Genomic DNA, 17,627 nt, shown 5'->3' with positions numbered 1-17,627 from the left:
TCACATGAATAAGATCTTGCATTAGGACGTGAGAATTGATCGACATTTATCGTATATAAAACAAATTATACAAACACATACGCGCCAAAAAAAAAAATGAAAAAAAAAAACAGAGGTGAAATTTCAGAAATTAATACCTTGGTTCATAAGTAGGCATGCGACTAGATTGGGGCATTTCTCGTTGCAGTGCAATATTACTCTCATCGTTATCACTTTGATCACTCTGAAGAAGCCCTATTGCTGCTTCATGAACAACTTGAAGCAAACTTGGGATTTGAAATATGCACTGTATTATTCCTTTGCTTATCAACTTCGACTCTTGCTCGTACAACAACCTGGTTCCACACATTTTGACTTCCACATCTGGGGTAGTGGGCTTAAAGATGACACTTAGACCTTCATAGTTATTCAACTCTTCTGAGAAATACTTGCGGGGGACATGAATTGTAACAAAGCGACTATGTACAGGTATTTTGATCTTATGACACAATATAGGTGACATACTTTTCCCATGGGCGTACAGATCAATGTTAAGATCAACTATTTCTGAAGTCGAATCACCAACTGTGCGAGATCGACGTAATTCACATTTGACATATAATTCCAGACCCAACCATCTCTCATCTTCGTATATATTAGGAGGAAGGTAGCACACTGCTACGTTCCCCACGCTGTGGTGGAAGAACCATGGTGAAAGTATTGGGAAAGGCAATAACAAATAGAAACAGTTGTGACGTGCAAAGCTTCCCTATCGATATTGCAAAAAGCATTGAGTTAGTATTGGAAGGATATCTCAAAGAGGGAGAGAAAGATGGATATCGAGACGACTGACCTGAAAGACTACTGAAAGCAATGAGTATGTTTCGTTTATGAAATTTTTATACTCAATTGAAGGTACACTATCCCAGACGGTGTGATCTTGTTCGGCTTCATTTTGAGGCACTCCCGAACTACTTTCTCCTTCATGCTTGACTGCTGTGATGTTGCCAGAGGCTGCCAATTCATTTGCACCCTCTAATAATTTCTGGCAATGTCGATCAAAATTCATTTCAAGATCCAAGTGGTCATTAGCATTTTGAGCTAGTTTGTCACTGAAGCCTTCCACTTCATGATTAAATACTTGATGCATTCCAAACATTCGTAATTCCACATCTAATCTATCCCTTGAAAATGAAGCTTCAATAACTCTACTCGATGTGCTTAACTGCTCTCCAAACCATTCCACTGGCACATAGCTACAGACCCCAAACGAACCAAGTCTGAAGTGTTTAAAGTTTGCAAAGTCTAGGGTCTTCTCAAGTGGACGCTTATTGATGTAAAAGTGACAGAAGATTTTTTTTAATTCCAACTCTCCATCAAAGTTACCATGCTCAAGTTCCTTCATAACAAAAACAACAAAAAGGGCAAAACCCATCGTTATACGGCCTGTATCCTCACGATCTTCTGAAGATAGTTCAATTTTTATGGGAGACATTGTATTCCAGTTCGTGCACCAAAGAGGAATAGTGGTACAAGGAAAACGGATTTCAAATTGTTTCCCGTCATTAACTAGTCCCTGTAAACACAAACAATAAAGTGAAAAAAATTAGGAAAGTATTTGATGTGTGTACAAGGAATAAAATGTGTGTGTGTGTGTGTGTGTGTGTGTACTGAGAGAGAGAGAGAGATCAAACCTTGAAGAATTTAGGAAGGAGTAAATCAACATGTTCGGTGGGCATTGGTAGCGGAGTCCCAATTGTAGAGTCTTCATCAACACTCGATGAATTTCGGCAATCTATGAACTGGAATCCCTTATTTGAAGTCAATATTGTCATCTCAGTTTTTGAGCAATCGGTTAGCATCGGACAATCTCGTGCATTCACATATCTCAAATTGACCGGAAAGTGTTTTGGCAATGACTCAAGCATGCTACACTTGGACAAGTAAAGATTTTTGAGCTCAGAAAGTTGAGAGATGCTCTCAGGTATGCTGCTAAAGTTGTTTTCAATGAGATTGAGATACTGCAGCAACGATAAGCGACCGATATCATCCGGCAACTGCACAAGTCCACATCCATGTAAAGATAATACTTTGAGGCATTTCAGAAGCACAATGGACGAAGGCAATTTTCTTGTAGGAGTTCCATCTGCGAAAAGATGCTCCAAATTTTCCAAGCTTCCAAGGTCTTCTGGTAATTGGTCCATAGACACACAGCCCGACAGATTGAGACCTTTCAAAGATGTCAGGCCACTAAGAATTCCGCTTCGAAGACTCAAAAGGTTCCTGCAGTTTGCCATGTTCAACCCTATAAGTCCCGTCAAGAGGTTGATTGAGGTTGGCAACTCCCTTATACCTGTCCCATCTATGTGGAGTATGGACAACTTCCTCATATCTCCTACAATCTCAGGGAACTCCTTAAGGTTTGAACATCCAGAAAGAAAAAAAGTTGAGAGACATTTTAGGCTAATCCTTTGCGGTAGCTCTTCAAGATTTTCACAGCCCTTTAAGTTCAGAAGAGCAAGATGTTTGTGTTCTGCAATTGATGGGTGAAGCTTTGATAGTCTTTTGCAATCTTCAAGCACCAACCTCTCGAGATTTGGGACGAAATCGAAGTCGGGTGTCTCGATCAAGTATTGGCAATTGCTGAGATTGATTAGCATTAATTCTTCCAAGTGCTGTAATTAGTGGAAAAAGAAAACAAAACAAAATGAGTACTTAATTATGAATGGCTCACAATCAAAAGATCTTACGTACCATAGTTTTCTTCCACAGTTGTTCAAGGCGGCTATGAGGCATGCTGAGCTCAACAAGCCTGTCCAATTGGAAACTTGACATTATTGACTTAAGAGGATATCCATGCCATTCCAATAGTCTTAGCTCTCTTGAAAGATAGTATTCATGGCTTTCTGAAAATTTCACGTTACAAATCTTCAATAATCTTAGAGACTTCATATTTTCAAATGGATCGGAGAGTATTTCTTCATGATCTCTTGGTGAAGTTAGGAATATGCCTTGAACAACTCTTGTACCCTGTGCGAAAATGTATCTGGTAAGCAAAATTTTGTACCATACTGCCATACTATAATTGTTAAGAATTTCGACGGATTCAAGCACACGAATCAACAATTTGCGAGAAATAAGAATCAAACAAATAATCGGAAAAACAAATTCAATGCGGAATTATACGTAAAGCAAGGAAGAAGAATAACGACACACAAGATTTATCCAGGTTCGGACCTCAATGTAAGATCCTAATCCTGCACTATGGTGCTTTCATCTACTATGATCAATAACAAATGATTACAAGAATGATACCAAGAGTATTCTCCAAAGAACCCTTCTCAATTCTCTCTCACTCTCTCACTTGTTATCTCTGGATTACAGCCACCAAGTCCAACCCTTTCTCTATGTTTCCTAACCCTTAAATACCCCCCAGAGCCCTTTGTGTAGCCTCCAAGACGTGCCCTAGTCAATTGGTATGTTTCCCAACCAAAAAGGAAATTTCGGCCAAAAACTCGCAGTTTCCGTTTTGCTGATTTTACACCAGCGCCGCGGCGCCACTCATCCAGCGCCGCAGCGCTACTTCATGCAGCCCGCAGCACCAAGGCGCTGCCAAACCAGCTCCAAAGCGCTTATCTCTCTGTCCACGCAAAGTCTAACTTAGAGACAGGCCGCGGCGCTAAAGCGCTGCCAAACCAGCGCCAAAGCGCTCACCTCTCTGTCCGCACAAAGATAAACGTAGAGACATTCCTCACAAATCTCCACCTTGGATCTAAGTTGAATCGGAAACCAAGAAACGTCACATAGTAGACTTCCACCAACTATCTGCTCTAGTTGTCATGTGCCGCAACATTGATCAAATCCAAACAATGTTTGAACTTAATCCCTGTCACGGGCTTCATCACCATATCCGCTGGATTGTCATCCGTATGAATCTTCTCCAACGTCACAGTCCCTCGTGAGATAATATCCCGAATGAAATGAAGCTTGATATCTATGTGCTTTGTCCTATCATAAAACATTTGATTTTTGGTCAAAAGTATGGAACTCTGATTGTCGCAGAAAACCTCCACCTCATCTTGCACAATTCCCAACTCACCAATCAAACCTTTCAACCACATAGCTTCTTTGACACCTTCCGTGGCGGCTATATACTCGGCCTCTGTTGTAGACAATGCAACCACCAGTTGTAGTTGTGCTTTCCAACTCACTGTGCACCCAAATAATGTGAAAATATATCCAGACAAAGACCTCCGTTTGTCCAAGTCTCCTGCAAAATCCGCATCCACATATCCTCTAAGCTTCTCACCATCATTCCTCATCCGCTTGTAGAGCAAACCAACGTTCGAAGCTCCCTGTACCCACTTCACCGCTTCCCAATGCTCCTTACCCGAATTGGACATAAAACGACTCACAAGACTAGCCGAATAAGCTAAATTCAATCTTGTGCAAACCATCGCATACATAAGACTATCAACGGCACTTGCATAAGGGATTTTCTCCACACTTACCTTCTCCTCATCCGTCATTGGAGACATTCGTGTAGATAACTTGAAATGACCCGCCAAAGGTGTTTGAACGGACTTCGACTCCAACATGCCAAACCTTTTTAATACTTTCCAGAGATAACCACATTGAGACACAAACAACGTACCTTGCTTCCGATCCCGAATGATCTCCATCCCCAATATCTTCTTAGCCGGCCCCAAGTCCTTCATTTCAAATTCACTCCCTAATTGCCGCTTGAGCTTTTGGATTTCTCCTTTATCTTTTGATGCTATCAACATATCACCACATACAAAAGTAAGAACACCCCCAAGCCTTCTCTAACCCATTTGACATAAACACAACTATCATAGTTGCTCCACACGAACTTGTTCTTCAACATGAATTCATCAAACTTGAGATACCATTGTCTAGGAGATTGCTTTAAACCGTAGAGAGATTTTCTAAGTAAGCATACCTTTTTCTCATCTCCATTCTTGACAAACCCTTCCGGTTGAGCCATAAGGATTCTTTCCTCAAGATTGCCATGAAGGAATGCAGTCTTCACATCCAGTTGCTCCAGTTCTAAGTCAAACTGATTGACGAGAGCAAGTTCCCATTATAATCCATTCCTTCCCGTTGTGTGAACCCCTTAGCTACCAATCTCACTTTATATCTAGGCTTTTCCAATCCCTCAATGCCCTGTTTTCTCTTAAAACCCCATTTGCAATCAACAATCCTTAGATTATTTGGTTTCTTCACAAGTTCCCATGTCTTGTTCTTGTCAAGTGACTCCATCTCTTCTTGCATGGCTTGCTTCCAACATTCGCTATCCTTGCTTGCAACTGCTTCTCGATAGCTCTTTGGTTCCGAATCATCTATGTCATCTGCAGTAACCAAGGCATAGTATACCAAATCTGCATACCCATAACGAACAGGTGCTTTATGAGATCTCCTCGTTCAATCCCTTGCCAATTGGTAAGAGTCAAGACTATCATCCGGATTACCGCCTTCCTCCTCCACCTGCAAGTGATCCTCCTCATTAGTCACAACTTCATCATCCCGTTCCGTATTACTGCTTCCTAACTGCTCCAACTCAATCTCAGCCCGTTCTTTAGCATAATTATCCATGCCACTTTCGTCAGACCCTCCTTGAGTCATTGTTGCCATATAGTACTCGGTTTCTCTGAAGACTACATCCCGACTAATGAAACTCTTTGACGTATTCCCGTATTTACACCAGAGTTTATAACCTTTAACACCTTCTGGGTATCCCACGAACATACACTTCTTGGCTCTAGGATCAAGTTTTCCCTCCTTTTGGTGTGCATAAGCAGTGCACCCAAATACCTTCAAGTTTTCAAAATTTAGTGGATAATCGGTCCACACTTCTTCCGGTGTTTTGAAATCAATTGCCGCTAAAGGACACCTATTCACAAGGTAGGCCGCCGTGTTAACAACTTCTCCCCAAAACCTCTTAGGTAAACTGGCTTCTATTAACATGCACCTCACTCTTTCTAAAAGTGTTCGATTCATCCTCTCCGCTAGGCCATTCTGTTGTGGGGTTTTCCTGACGGTTTTATGTCTAACCACACATTCATCCTTTAGAAACTGATTGAAACCGTCACCAAGAAATTCCAACCCGTTGTCAGTTCTCAACTTCTTGATCTTCTTCCCGGTTTGAACCTCTATCATTTTCTTCCACTCTTTGAACTTCCCAAAAGCATCGTTTTTGTTTTTCAAAATGTAAACCCAAACCTTCCGAGAACAATCATCTATAAACGTAATGAAGTACCGTCCACCCCTTAAAGTCTCCGTTCGCGACGCGCCCCACAAATCAGAGTGAACATAACTGAGTGTCTCCCTCATAACATACGATGACCTCTTAAACTTCACCCGGGTAGCCTTGCCATAAACGCAATTCTCGCAACTCCATGTCTCCTAGCTTCGCTCCTCCGAATAGCCCTTGCTTCTCCAATTCTTGCAATCCTCTTTCACTAACATGACCCAGTCGCTTGTGCCACAGGCTTGCCAAAGAACTTCCTTTCGATTCTGTCACTGTCGCCGCATCACCAATCACGGTACTTCCTTGAAGTACATATAGACTCTTGTCTCTAACCCCCTTCATCACAACAAGCGACCCTTTTGAAACTTTCAAGACGTTCTTTTCACCTTTCCAGCTAAAACCACGTTCGTCAAGCATCCCTAGTGAAATAAGATTCCTTCAAAAATTGGGAACATGTCTTACATCTGACAAGATTCTCTCCATCCCGTCATGAGTCTTAATCCTAATCGAGCCAATTCCGATCACCTTGCATGGTTTGTTGTTCCCTAATAAGACTTCACCGCCAACAATCTCCTTGTAGCTATCAAACCACTCAAGGTTTGGCGTCATATGGAACGAACAACCCGAATCCATGATCCATTGCTTGTTTCAATGCTTCGTTGTAACAACCAGGACATCCGCACTCTCATAGCCCTCTTCATTTTGGTGTACGACCGCAGCTTCACCATCTTTTCCTTGTGTGTTTACTCCTTTCTTCTTCATTGGACAGTTTTTCTTAATATGCCCCTCCTCATGACAATGAAAGCATTTGATAACCTTATTGCCATCCCGAGACTTAGACCTGCCCTTCTTTTTACCCTTCGACTCCCTCTTGTCTGATCTTCCTCGAACCATTAAACCATCTCCGCTATGCTCATCCAGTTCACTCTTGCGTTTCTGTTCTTTAGACCTCAAAGCACCTACAACATCTTCCAAAGAGATCGTCTCCCTGCCATGTTGTAAAATGTCCACGAAATTCTCATAAGACTTTGGCAAAGAGTGTAGCAAAACCAAAGCCTTATCCTCGTCATCATATTCGACCCCTATGTTCTCCAAGTCCATGATCAACTTGTTGAACTCGTCAATATGTTCCTGAATATTCTTACTCTCTGTCATCTTGAAGGTGAAAAACTTCGCCTTGAGATACAATTGGTTCGAAAGACTCTTCGTCATGTACAAAGATTCAAGCTTCAACCAAACTTCGGCCGCCAACTTCATCTTCACAATCTCTCGCAACACTTTATCACTAAGGCTGAGAATCAAAGTGTTGTATGCCCTTTTGAGCACCTCTTGCTTTTTCTCATCATCCATAGTCGTCGGGAGTTTTCACGCTCCCTCGAGTGCCTTCACGAGACCCATGTTGCCTAGATGCGCCAACATCTTCATCTTCCATAACCCGAAATCATTCGTCTCGTCAAACTTCTCAATATCAAACTTGGAAGTCGAAGCCATCCTAATAAGTCTTTTAATAGAATCCCTTGAACCAATGAACTAGCAAAGAAAATAATAAATCCAAGCACTTTCGGACACGTACCTTTCGTCACATTGAAATAATCCAAGCCCTAAACCTAGCTCTGATACCAATTTGTTAAGAATTCCGACGGATTCAAGCACACGAATCAACGGTTTGTGAGAAATAAGAATCAAACAAATAATCAGAAAAACAAATTCAATGCGGAATTATACGTAAAGCAAGGAAGAAGAATAACGACACACAAGATTTATCCAGGTTCGGACCTCAATATAAGATCCTAATCCTGCAATATCGTGCTTTCGTCTACTATGATCAATAACAAATGATTACAAGAATGATACCAAGAGTATTCTCCAAAGAACCCTTCTCAATTCTCTCTCACTCTCTCACTTGTTATCTCTGGATTACAGCCACCAAGCCCAACCCTTTCTCTATGTTTCCTAACCCTTAAATAACCCCCAAAGCCATTTGTGTAGCCTCCAAGACGTGCCCTAGTCAATTGGTATGTTTCCCAACCAAAAAGGAAATTTCGGCCAAAAACTCACAGTTTCCGTTTTGCTGATTTCGTACCAGCGCCGCGGCGCCACTCATCCAGCGCTGTAGCGCTACTTCATGCAGCCCGCAGCGCCAAGGCACTGCCAAACCAGCGCCAAAGCGCTTATCTCTCTGTCCACGCAAAGACTAACTTAGAGACAGGCCACGGCGCCAAAGCGCTGCCAAACCAGTGCCAAAGCGCTCACCTCTCTGTCCGCGCAAAGATAAACTTAGAGACATTCCTCACAATAATGATGGACAATATCTTTAAAAAAAAAAAAAAAGAGATCAAATGTGCTTGAGAATGGTTAGGAAAGAAATTGACTACATAAAGTACATATTATGTAATTTATTATTTATTAATTACTATTCTTACTCGTACTGGTGGAGGCACATTAACCGCACTCCAAATTTTGGAAATTTGATTCTTATTCCCTTTTTTTTTCTAAAATTTCAATTGAATGCTCCCCTACTAATATTTTTCATAGTACTCGTACTGAAAATAATTGCTAGCTTAGCCGCTAAATTTGGACTCCTTATTCACTTAAAAAAATTAAATTTAGACTCATTATACATTCAATACTTTTTTTGTTTTTTTGTTTTTTTTTTGGTTTCTATGGTAGAGAAATTAACTATAGTACTTTTCTTTACTTTTATTTATTTGATATTGTCATATTGTTACAAACGAGAAGTAAACTATATTGTTCTTTTCTCGAGCAAAAAAAAAAAAAAAAAATCCTATATTGTTCTTTACATTGGCATTTTAATCTTTATATTGTCTTTTAAATTTCATCGTCAATACGTACGTAGTTACTTTATTTCATAAAATACATAAAAATGTTCTACTTAATTTCTTTAGTATTTCTCATCACACTATTTTGCAACCTAAAAGAATGCATGTTTCTGTGAAAGCATTCTGGTTCGCTAGCTACGTGAATTTTAAGGCTAATTCTCATCTAATTTGAGAATTGATGATATCCCACCTAATTTTTTTTTTTGGTAAAAAGCATTAATAATGACTTCGAATACCAGTTAATTAATGTGAATGTTCTAATTTTAGGATGATATGCTTTGAATGAAAAAAATAATAAAAAAATAATAATAAGAACTCACAAGCATAATATATCTTAGTAAAGTGGGGTGTAGTACTTTAACTAGAGGTATTTTTAAAGGATGTACATTTTTGCTCCAACATGAAAACTAATTGCGTGCGTTCATGATTAATTAATAATCATATAATAACAAGCAATGTAATAATGTCATACCATATTCTCTTGAAGCACACGAAGGGCATCCCTGTCACGCCACAACCTGCTATGCATCCCTGGATCGCTAATATGGTCTTTACGAACAATTTCCCATCCCATTTGTTGAATTAAATCATGCATCCATACTTTTCCTCCTGTAACAAATATTAGCGATCTAGCAACGAGGACACTTAGACTGCTGTCTGGATGAAAATCGCAACTTTCGAATATCTTTATCAGACGAGATTCGTCCTCTCCTTTGAAGAAACACGCGATATCCAAAAAGGTTTCCTTGGCTTGGTAATTTAGTGCGTCATAACTGAATTGAAGCACTTTAGTAATGCCCTCATGAGGAGTTTCCCGTAAACGTTTTAGTTCTCCTTTCCATTCTTTTTCACTTTTGTGAAGCCGTAAATAATTGCCTAAAACCTCAAGAGCCAAAGGAAGACCATCAGCGTAATTTACGAATTCCTTCGATAGTTCTTCATAAAAACGGCGAGGATAGTGTTTCCCTTCGAATGCTTTCGCGCAAAACAACTGAAGACCTTCCTTATCATTTAATTTCTCGACCTCATACACATCTCTAACACCAGAATCCTTCAACAAGTTCTCATCCCTCGTTGTTATGAGGATTTTGCTTCCTGAGCCAACCTGCCCAACCAGAGCCTCTATTTGTGTTGCATTATCGACATCATCTAGAACGATAAGCACCTTCATAGAAGCTTTGTTGTTCAATAATTTTTCGTCAAGTTCTTTTCTTAAACGAGTCAAACCATCTTCCGTTTCACATTCTTCCCTGACTCTATAAACAAAGTGACTAGCTTGAAACTCGCCGCGGATTCTTTTGAAAACTTCTTCAGCGAAAGTTGTCTTACCAATCCCTCCCGTTCCCCAAATCCCGACCTTGTGAACTTCTCCTGATCTGCAATTCAAGAAAGGCTCGAAATTTCGAATACGAGAATCCATTCCAACTATGTCCTTGGGGTGCAACTTTTCCAAAATCTTTCTAATGATATCCCGAATGGCATCCGGATACTGTTTCCTGTAAATATATCAACTCAAATGTTTTCCAATAAGCCCAGCAGCCATAATGAAAAAAACACATACATGTAACTTTTTTTGTCTTTGTTTCTACATTATATATAGTACTACACTGAAAGTCAATAGATTTACTATTTCGATATAGGGAAATGAAAATCGAGAAATTGATAATTCTCATTTCTTACTTTCTCAGAATACAAGAGAGCTATATATATAGCTTGTGAACAACCAAGGAAGAAAAACAGAAAAACTAAAAATTAACTATTCAGTTATAACTAATAAAATGACAGCTCGGCTAAAACTAATTACATGTAATATTTAATTTAACAAACTTAATACTCCCCCTCAAGATGGACTATGAATATCTTTGATGGCCATCTTACATAAGAAAGAACGAAGCAACGAAGAAGGCAAAGCCTTAGTAAAAGGGTCAGCAAGTTGGTGCTGAGAACGGATCGGCATGAGTCTGACGTGACCTTTAGTAACCATATCACGAACAAAATGACAATTCACCTCAATGTGTTTAGTCCTCTCATGAAAAATAAGATTGGAAGCAATATGAATTGCTGTCAGATTATCACAAAACAGAATTGTTGGAGAAGACAAACCTTGGTGGAAATCAGTTAAAAGCTAGCGGAGCCAAACCAACTCACTCACAGTGGATGCCAATGCCCTGTACTCGGCTTCAGCCGAAGAACGTGAAACCGTTGTTTGCTTCTTGGATTTCCAAGAGACCAAAGAATCACCAACAAATACATAAAAACCAGTGACCGACTTCCTTGAGTCTGGACAAGAACTCCAATCTGCATCAGAAAAAGCTTTCAGCTGAATAGATGAAGAGGCAGAATAAAAAAGGCCATGCCCTGGACTAGCATTGATGTAGCGAAGCAAATGATGAACTGCATGCAAATGGGACTCCCGTGGCTTGGCTAAGAATTGACTCAACTTGTGGACTGCGAATGTAATGTCAGGACGAGTAATAGTGAGGTGTAACAATCTGCCAATCAATCTTCGATATTGTGAGGGGTCTGGCAAAAGAATACCCTCATCGGCACACAATTGAAGCTTGGCATTCATCGGCTCAACAGTTGGTTTGCAGGCAAGATAGCCAGAATCTTCAAGCAATTGTAGAGCATAGTGTCTTCGAGAAATAATTATACCATCCACAGACCGAGCTATCTCAAGGCCAAGGAAAAACTTCAAATGTCCCAAATCCTTAAGCTTGAATTGATTATGAAGAAACTGTTTCAGCTGATCCTATTATTGATTATGAAGAAACTGTTTCAGCTGATCAATAATAGGAAGGTTTGGTCCAGTGATGATAATATCATCCACATAAACCAATAAGGCAAGAAAAGAATCACCACTTCCCATAGTAAAAAGAGAATAATCAGACTTGCTTTGAACAAAGCCAAATTTGACGAGAGCACATGCAAGGTTAGAGTTCCACTGCCGTGAAGCTTGTTTAAGACCATATATAGACCTATTAAGCTTGCAAACAAATCTGCCATCACTGGAAATATGCTCCCCCTGAGGTGTATACCCAAGAGGAAGATCCATGTAAACCTCTTCAAATAAGTCACCATTGAGAAAAGCATTATTAACATCCATTTGGAACAAGTGCCATTTCCGAATTGAAGCTAAGGCCAACAAAACCTTAACAGTGACTAACTTAGCCACAGGAGAGAGTCTCAAAGGAATCAACCCTCCTGTTGAGTAAAGCCTTTTGCCACCAAACGAGCCTTAAATATGTCGATGGAACCATCAGCCTTGTGCTTAATTCTATACACCCATTTACAACCAATGGAATGTTTCCCTTTTGGCAAGGGAACGATCTGTCAAGTCTTATTTTCCTCCATAGCCATTAATTCATCCTTCATTGCATCCCTCCATTCAGCATGTTTAACCGCTTGGTGATAGAACTGGGGTTCCACAACAGAAGAAACATTCATAACAAACTTCCTATGAGAAGAGGACAGTTTGCTATAGTCAAGAACCTTGGATAAAGGATACAAAATAGTGGCCGAAGAACCAATCAACAAACTGTTGCAATGAAAATCCTGTAGGTAGGAAGGGGGCCGAACAAGTCTATTGGACCTTCGTAAGGATGAACCAGGGATCTCAGGAACAATTGGCAGCTGTGCAACAGCAGGAGAACCAAGAACAGAACCATCAACAGAAACCTCAGGGTGATTATTAACAGAAACACTGGGTAAAACTAAATCAGGAAATGGATCAACAAAGGTTTCAGGGGATCCGATGGAATGAAAAGGAAAAATCTCCTCGTGAAAAACAACATCTCTCGAGATAAAGATCTCCCTGGATTGTAAATCCAGCAATCTATAGCCTTTGACACCAGGCGGGTATCCTAAGAACACGCATGCCCAAGCTCGAGGCTAAAAATTCGTTCTATGAGCCATAAGAGTAGATGCAAAGACCAAACAACCAAAAACCCGAAAGAAAGAGTAATCAACCACATCCGCATACAACAATTCGTAAGGAGTTCTATTAAGTAACAGTGGTGAATTGAGTCCGGTTGATCAAAAAAGTTGCAGTGAGAATACACTCACCCCAAAACCGGATTGGAACTCTGGATTGAAAAAATAAAGCCCTAGCAACATTTAATAGATGTTGATGCTTCCTTTCAACAACTGAATTCTATTGAGGAGTGTCTACACAAGAAAACTGATGTAAAATTCCAAGCTTGTCAAATAACTCAGTAAATGCCAATTCCCGAGCAGTGTCTGTCCTAAATCTCTTGATTTTAGCATTAAACTGAGTTTGAACCATATTGCAAAACTTAGGAACTATAAAAATGACATTAGATTTTTGTCTAAGGAGATAAACCCATGTGAAACGAGTACAATCATCAACTAGGGTTAAAAAATATCTATAGCCAGCGTGAGAAGGAACGTGATAAGCACCCCAAATGTCACAATGCACTAAATCAAAAGAGAAGCAGACAAATGGTTATGGGAATCAAAAGACAGCCGGCGTTGTTTAGCTAGAGGGCAAATGTAACAAGGACCATGATTATTAAACTTTGAGGCATCAACATTCAATAGTTTCTGCAAACATACAAGCCTTTTGAAAGACAAATGGCCAAGTCTATCATGCCAAATCTTGGCAGTGACATTATTCACAAACAAACAAGAATCAAAAGTGGAATCTGTAGAAAACAAACCACATTTAGTAGAATCCAGGATGTATAGACCATCCAGCCTATCACCCCTGCCAATCATCTTCTTGTTGTTGATATCCTGAATCACAAATGAATCAGGCATAAAGATGAAAGAGACCTTTGTATCATTAGTTAGTGCACTTACTGAAATCAAATTGAATCTAAATTGTGGCACAAAGAGCACATCTTTAAGAACAATCTCCGAACTTATCTTCACATCGCCACTCATAGAAACAAGAATACTAGTGTGATTTGGTAACATGACATTAGAATTCTGGATTGGTTTCAAAAACACAAAAAGTTCAGCCTTTGAACATATAAGATGTGAAGCTCCAAATCAACAATCCATTGCTTTGAAAAGGATAAAACTGAGTTCAAAGCAACAGATGAACAAGTACCTGTAACGCAAGTGATGTTGGAAGTCTCTGTTTGCTCATTAGCACTTTAGTGGACTATGCCAACTGATTGGATAGCAAAGCTAGCAATTGATGACATTGATCCGAGCTCAACTGTTGAACCAACTTGCCAAAATTCTGGTCACAACTTGAAACTTGATGCACTGGATTATGTTGCTGCTCACCATAACGTGGCTTTGATTTGAACCCTGGAGGAAAACCGTGTAGCCTGTAACACCTGTCAATAGTATGACCACGAAGATTGCAGTGAGTACACAGCGGTCTCTCCTTCTTGTGAAACTTTGCACCTCCACTACCCTGAGCACCGGGCTTCTCAAACTTGTGTTCAACAGTTTTTGCAGCAAACGCCATAGTACTTGCTGTGTCAGGGCTCACAGAACTCCCAATAGAACGTTGGCGTTCTTCTTGGACAGCAAGAGCAAACACTTTGTTGATGGGAGGCATTTGGTCCATGAGCAATAATTGACCTCTGATCTGAGAATACGACTCATTCAATCCCATGAGAAATGAGATTATGTATTCCATATGATAATGCGTATTAAGTGCACGCACTCTACCACACGTACACTTTCCACAAGAGCAAGAAGGGCGAAAATTACTCAGCTCATCCCAAAGTGTCTTCAACTTCGTAAAATAGACACTAATTGAATTCTGATCTTGCGCTAGATTCACAAGCTCACGACGTCTGGAAGATCCGAGGGCCATTGCTTTGCTGAAACCTATCTTTCAAATCCATCCATATCTCATGTGCCGATTCAGAAAAAATCACACTAGCTGATATTTCCTTAGAAACCGAATTTAAAATCCATGAAATCACTATATTATTGTTTCTAATCCAAGAGTTTAACAGATTAGGGTCATCGCCATTCGGTCTCACTAAAGAACCATCAACAAACCCTAATTTGTTCTTGACAGAAAGACCAATTAACATAGCCCGACTCCATGAAGAATAATTGTCTCCCGTAAGAGCTTGAGAGACGAGAATCAAACCTGGACCATCCGAATGATGCAAGAAATAAGGACTTGAAGGATCATCAATGGCGGATTTGCCGTTATCAGTTCTGGAATTCGCCATCCAAAACAAAGCAATAACCAAATCAAAAATCGAAAATCGAACGGAGAAGACAACGATCGATTGAATAGAAACGACAATCGATTGAGAAGGAAAACAACAATCAATCGATTGAACGGATGATCGAAACGAGAAAAGAAAATTCAGGAAAAACGGAGCGTATTCAGCTCTGATACCATATTACGATATAGGGAAATGAAAATCGAGAAATTGATAATTCTCATTTCTTACTTTCTCAGAATACAAGAGAGCTATATATATAGCTTGTGAACAACCAAGGAAGAAAAACAGAAAAACTAAAAATTAACTATTCAGTTATAACTAATAAAATGACAGCTCAGCTAAAACTAATTACATGTAATATTTAATTTAACAAACTTAATAATTACACAAGTAGTTTATGCATTCATGAGAAAGAAAACATCATATAAAGGAGGGAAAAAATGCAGGAAGTTGAGGTTAACTAAGTCTTAATTTGGTTAAAAAGGAGTGCTTTTCTCATTGATCGTTTGGTAATTTTTCTAGTTAATGAATGAAATTTCTCTTTTAATTATTTTCCAGAATATGGAACCAAAATAAAACATGACAATCTATTATCTTTTTCTTAGACTTTTCACCTTCATACTAAAATAAACAGTCCTTTGTATAAATTCTATAAAAATGGAGGATCGAAATACATGAACAATTTTTTCCATTCAAAATCAACTATATGAACAATTTTTTATTTTTTTATTTTTTTTTGAAGTTGGAATTAGTTTTGTATTACATATCTATTTTATCAGACATATTTTGGATGCTATTTCTAATATTGCTATAAAATTAGATTCTTTACAGTAAAATCTTCAAAGATAGGTACTAATTAACAATAAACAACAACAATTAAGGTCTTTTAATTCGATTTAAAATGTCATATTTTATAAAGTTTTTAAATATAACAAAAAAAATTAGATTAAATATAACAGAAAAAATTAGATATATAATTTTTTAAAAATTTTTAACTGTATAAATTTAAAACTAAAAATTTAAATCGTTGAAATCAACGACATCTAAAAAAAGAAATTGCTTGCTAGGGTTGTGTACCTATAATCGGTCAAATGCCAACCAGATACGCTAGCTATCCGATTTAAAGCTTTCCTCCATCTGTCCACTTTTCCCATTTCATTCTGGAAGTCTTTCTCGTGCTTCTTAAAACCATTTTCTACACTCCCTTTCTGCTTTCTTATGTGCGACGGATCCACATCACAGAAAACTGGAAAGACTATGAGCCCCTTCTCTTCTTTGCTCTCGTCAATTCTGGCGAGCTCGTCCAAACACCAACTCGAATCGGCATAGTTTTCCGAGAAAACAACAATCGCAGACTTGGATTTCCCGATAGCTTCGAAGAGGTCAAGAGAAATGTCTCTTCCCCTCTCAAGCCCATCGTTGTCCATGAAGGTCTCGATTCCATTCTTCACCAAAGCTTCGTATAAATGCGCGGTGAAATTTACGCGAGTATCTTCACCTCTGAAACTCAAAAAGACATCAAATTCTTTCGGCTCAGTTGAAGAAGCTGAAGCTTCGGCCATTGAAAATCAATTCGTCGGCACGATTTTTTTTTCGTTTTTCGTTTTTTTTTTTGCTAATCTGTTTTTGGTTGATAAGTTTCGGCCATTGTGTGTGTGTGTGTATATATGTGTGTGTATCTCCAGAAATCAATTCATCTGACATTCAAATGATATCTTACAAACACATTGTCCTTGGTGAAGCTATTAAATATACATGAGACCAAGAAGGAACAGAGAGAGTAGACAGATCTGGCTCCGTATTTTATTGTGAGCCAGTAATATAAAGCTCTTCATTTCATCGATTTAAATTTTTAATTTAAAATTTTTAGAGTAAAAAATTTTTAAAAAATATTATATTTAATTTTTTTTTATTAAAATAAAAAATTTTTAAAAAAATATTACGTCTAAATTTAAATTAAAAATTTAAATTTATAAAATAAACGAGCTCTAAATATTATAAGGCTGAAAAACAAGAAAAATGAAAGTAAACGACAGATTTTAAAATTGTTTTTAAATCTTTCGTCACCAAACCGTGGATCAATTTTACTATTATGCACCTCCCTCCAAGTCCCTCACTCAAACGCCAATCACGAGCCTCAGAAATTCGATTTCGTAACAACCCAGAAAATTATAAGATGTTAACCCTAGAAGATCCCTCCTCAACTGGCACATTTTTTTTAAGCATTTAATCAACCATTCATTATTGCCAAAACAAAAAGAAAGAAAAAAAAAATCAACAAATCCACCTGACTTTTTTTTTTTTTTGCGTCCATGAAACTTTTCTACTTGCCTTCGTACTGTCCTTGAGAGCCCAGGCTCTTCTTCAGTT

General features: G+C 38.8%; 2 protein-coding genes across 2 annotated transcripts in view; both read right to left on the bottom strand.

Annotated features, from left to right (window-relative positions):
* Positions 1–9,799, bottom strand: part of LOC21392707 — a 10,831-nt gene extending 1,032 nt beyond the window's left edge. The window contains exons 1-5 of the mRNA XM_024166616.1: positions 9,563–9,799; positions 2,734–3,009; positions 1,674–2,654; positions 833–1,555; positions 139–748 (exon numbers count right to left, since the gene is read on the bottom strand). Of these exons, the coding sequence (XP_024022384.1) occupies positions 139–748; positions 833–1,555; positions 1,674–2,654; positions 2,734–3,009; positions 9,563–9,685 (2,713 nt within the window). The 5' untranslated portion in view covers positions 9,686–9,799. The remainder of the gene's footprint in view (positions 1–138; positions 749–832; positions 1,556–1,673; positions 2,655–2,733; positions 3,010–9,562) is intronic.
* Positions 9,720–17,032, bottom strand: LOC112091882 (TMV resistance protein N-like). Its single transcript, XM_024166595.1, has 3 exons — positions 16,335–17,032; positions 9,816–10,586; positions 9,720–9,747 (listed from the first exon to the last, which is right to left on the bottom strand). Exons 1-3 carry the CDS (start codon positions 16,817–16,819, stop codon positions 9,720–9,722), a joined length of 1,284 nt encoding a protein of 427 aa, XP_024022363.1. The 5' UTR covers positions 16,820–17,032.
* Positions 17,033–17,627: the final 595 nt, after the last annotated feature.

This window comes from Morus notabilis, unplaced genomic scaffold, assembly GCF_000414095.1.
Source record: "Morus notabilis unplaced genomic scaffold, ASM41409v2 Scaffold1604, whole genome shotgun sequence".
In the NCBI taxonomy this organism is placed as follows: Eukaryota; Viridiplantae; Streptophyta; class Magnoliopsida; order Rosales; family Moraceae; genus Morus; species Morus notabilis.
The sequence above is the reverse complement of the archived record's forward strand: the minus strand, read 5'-3'. Positions and strand labels throughout refer to the sequence as shown.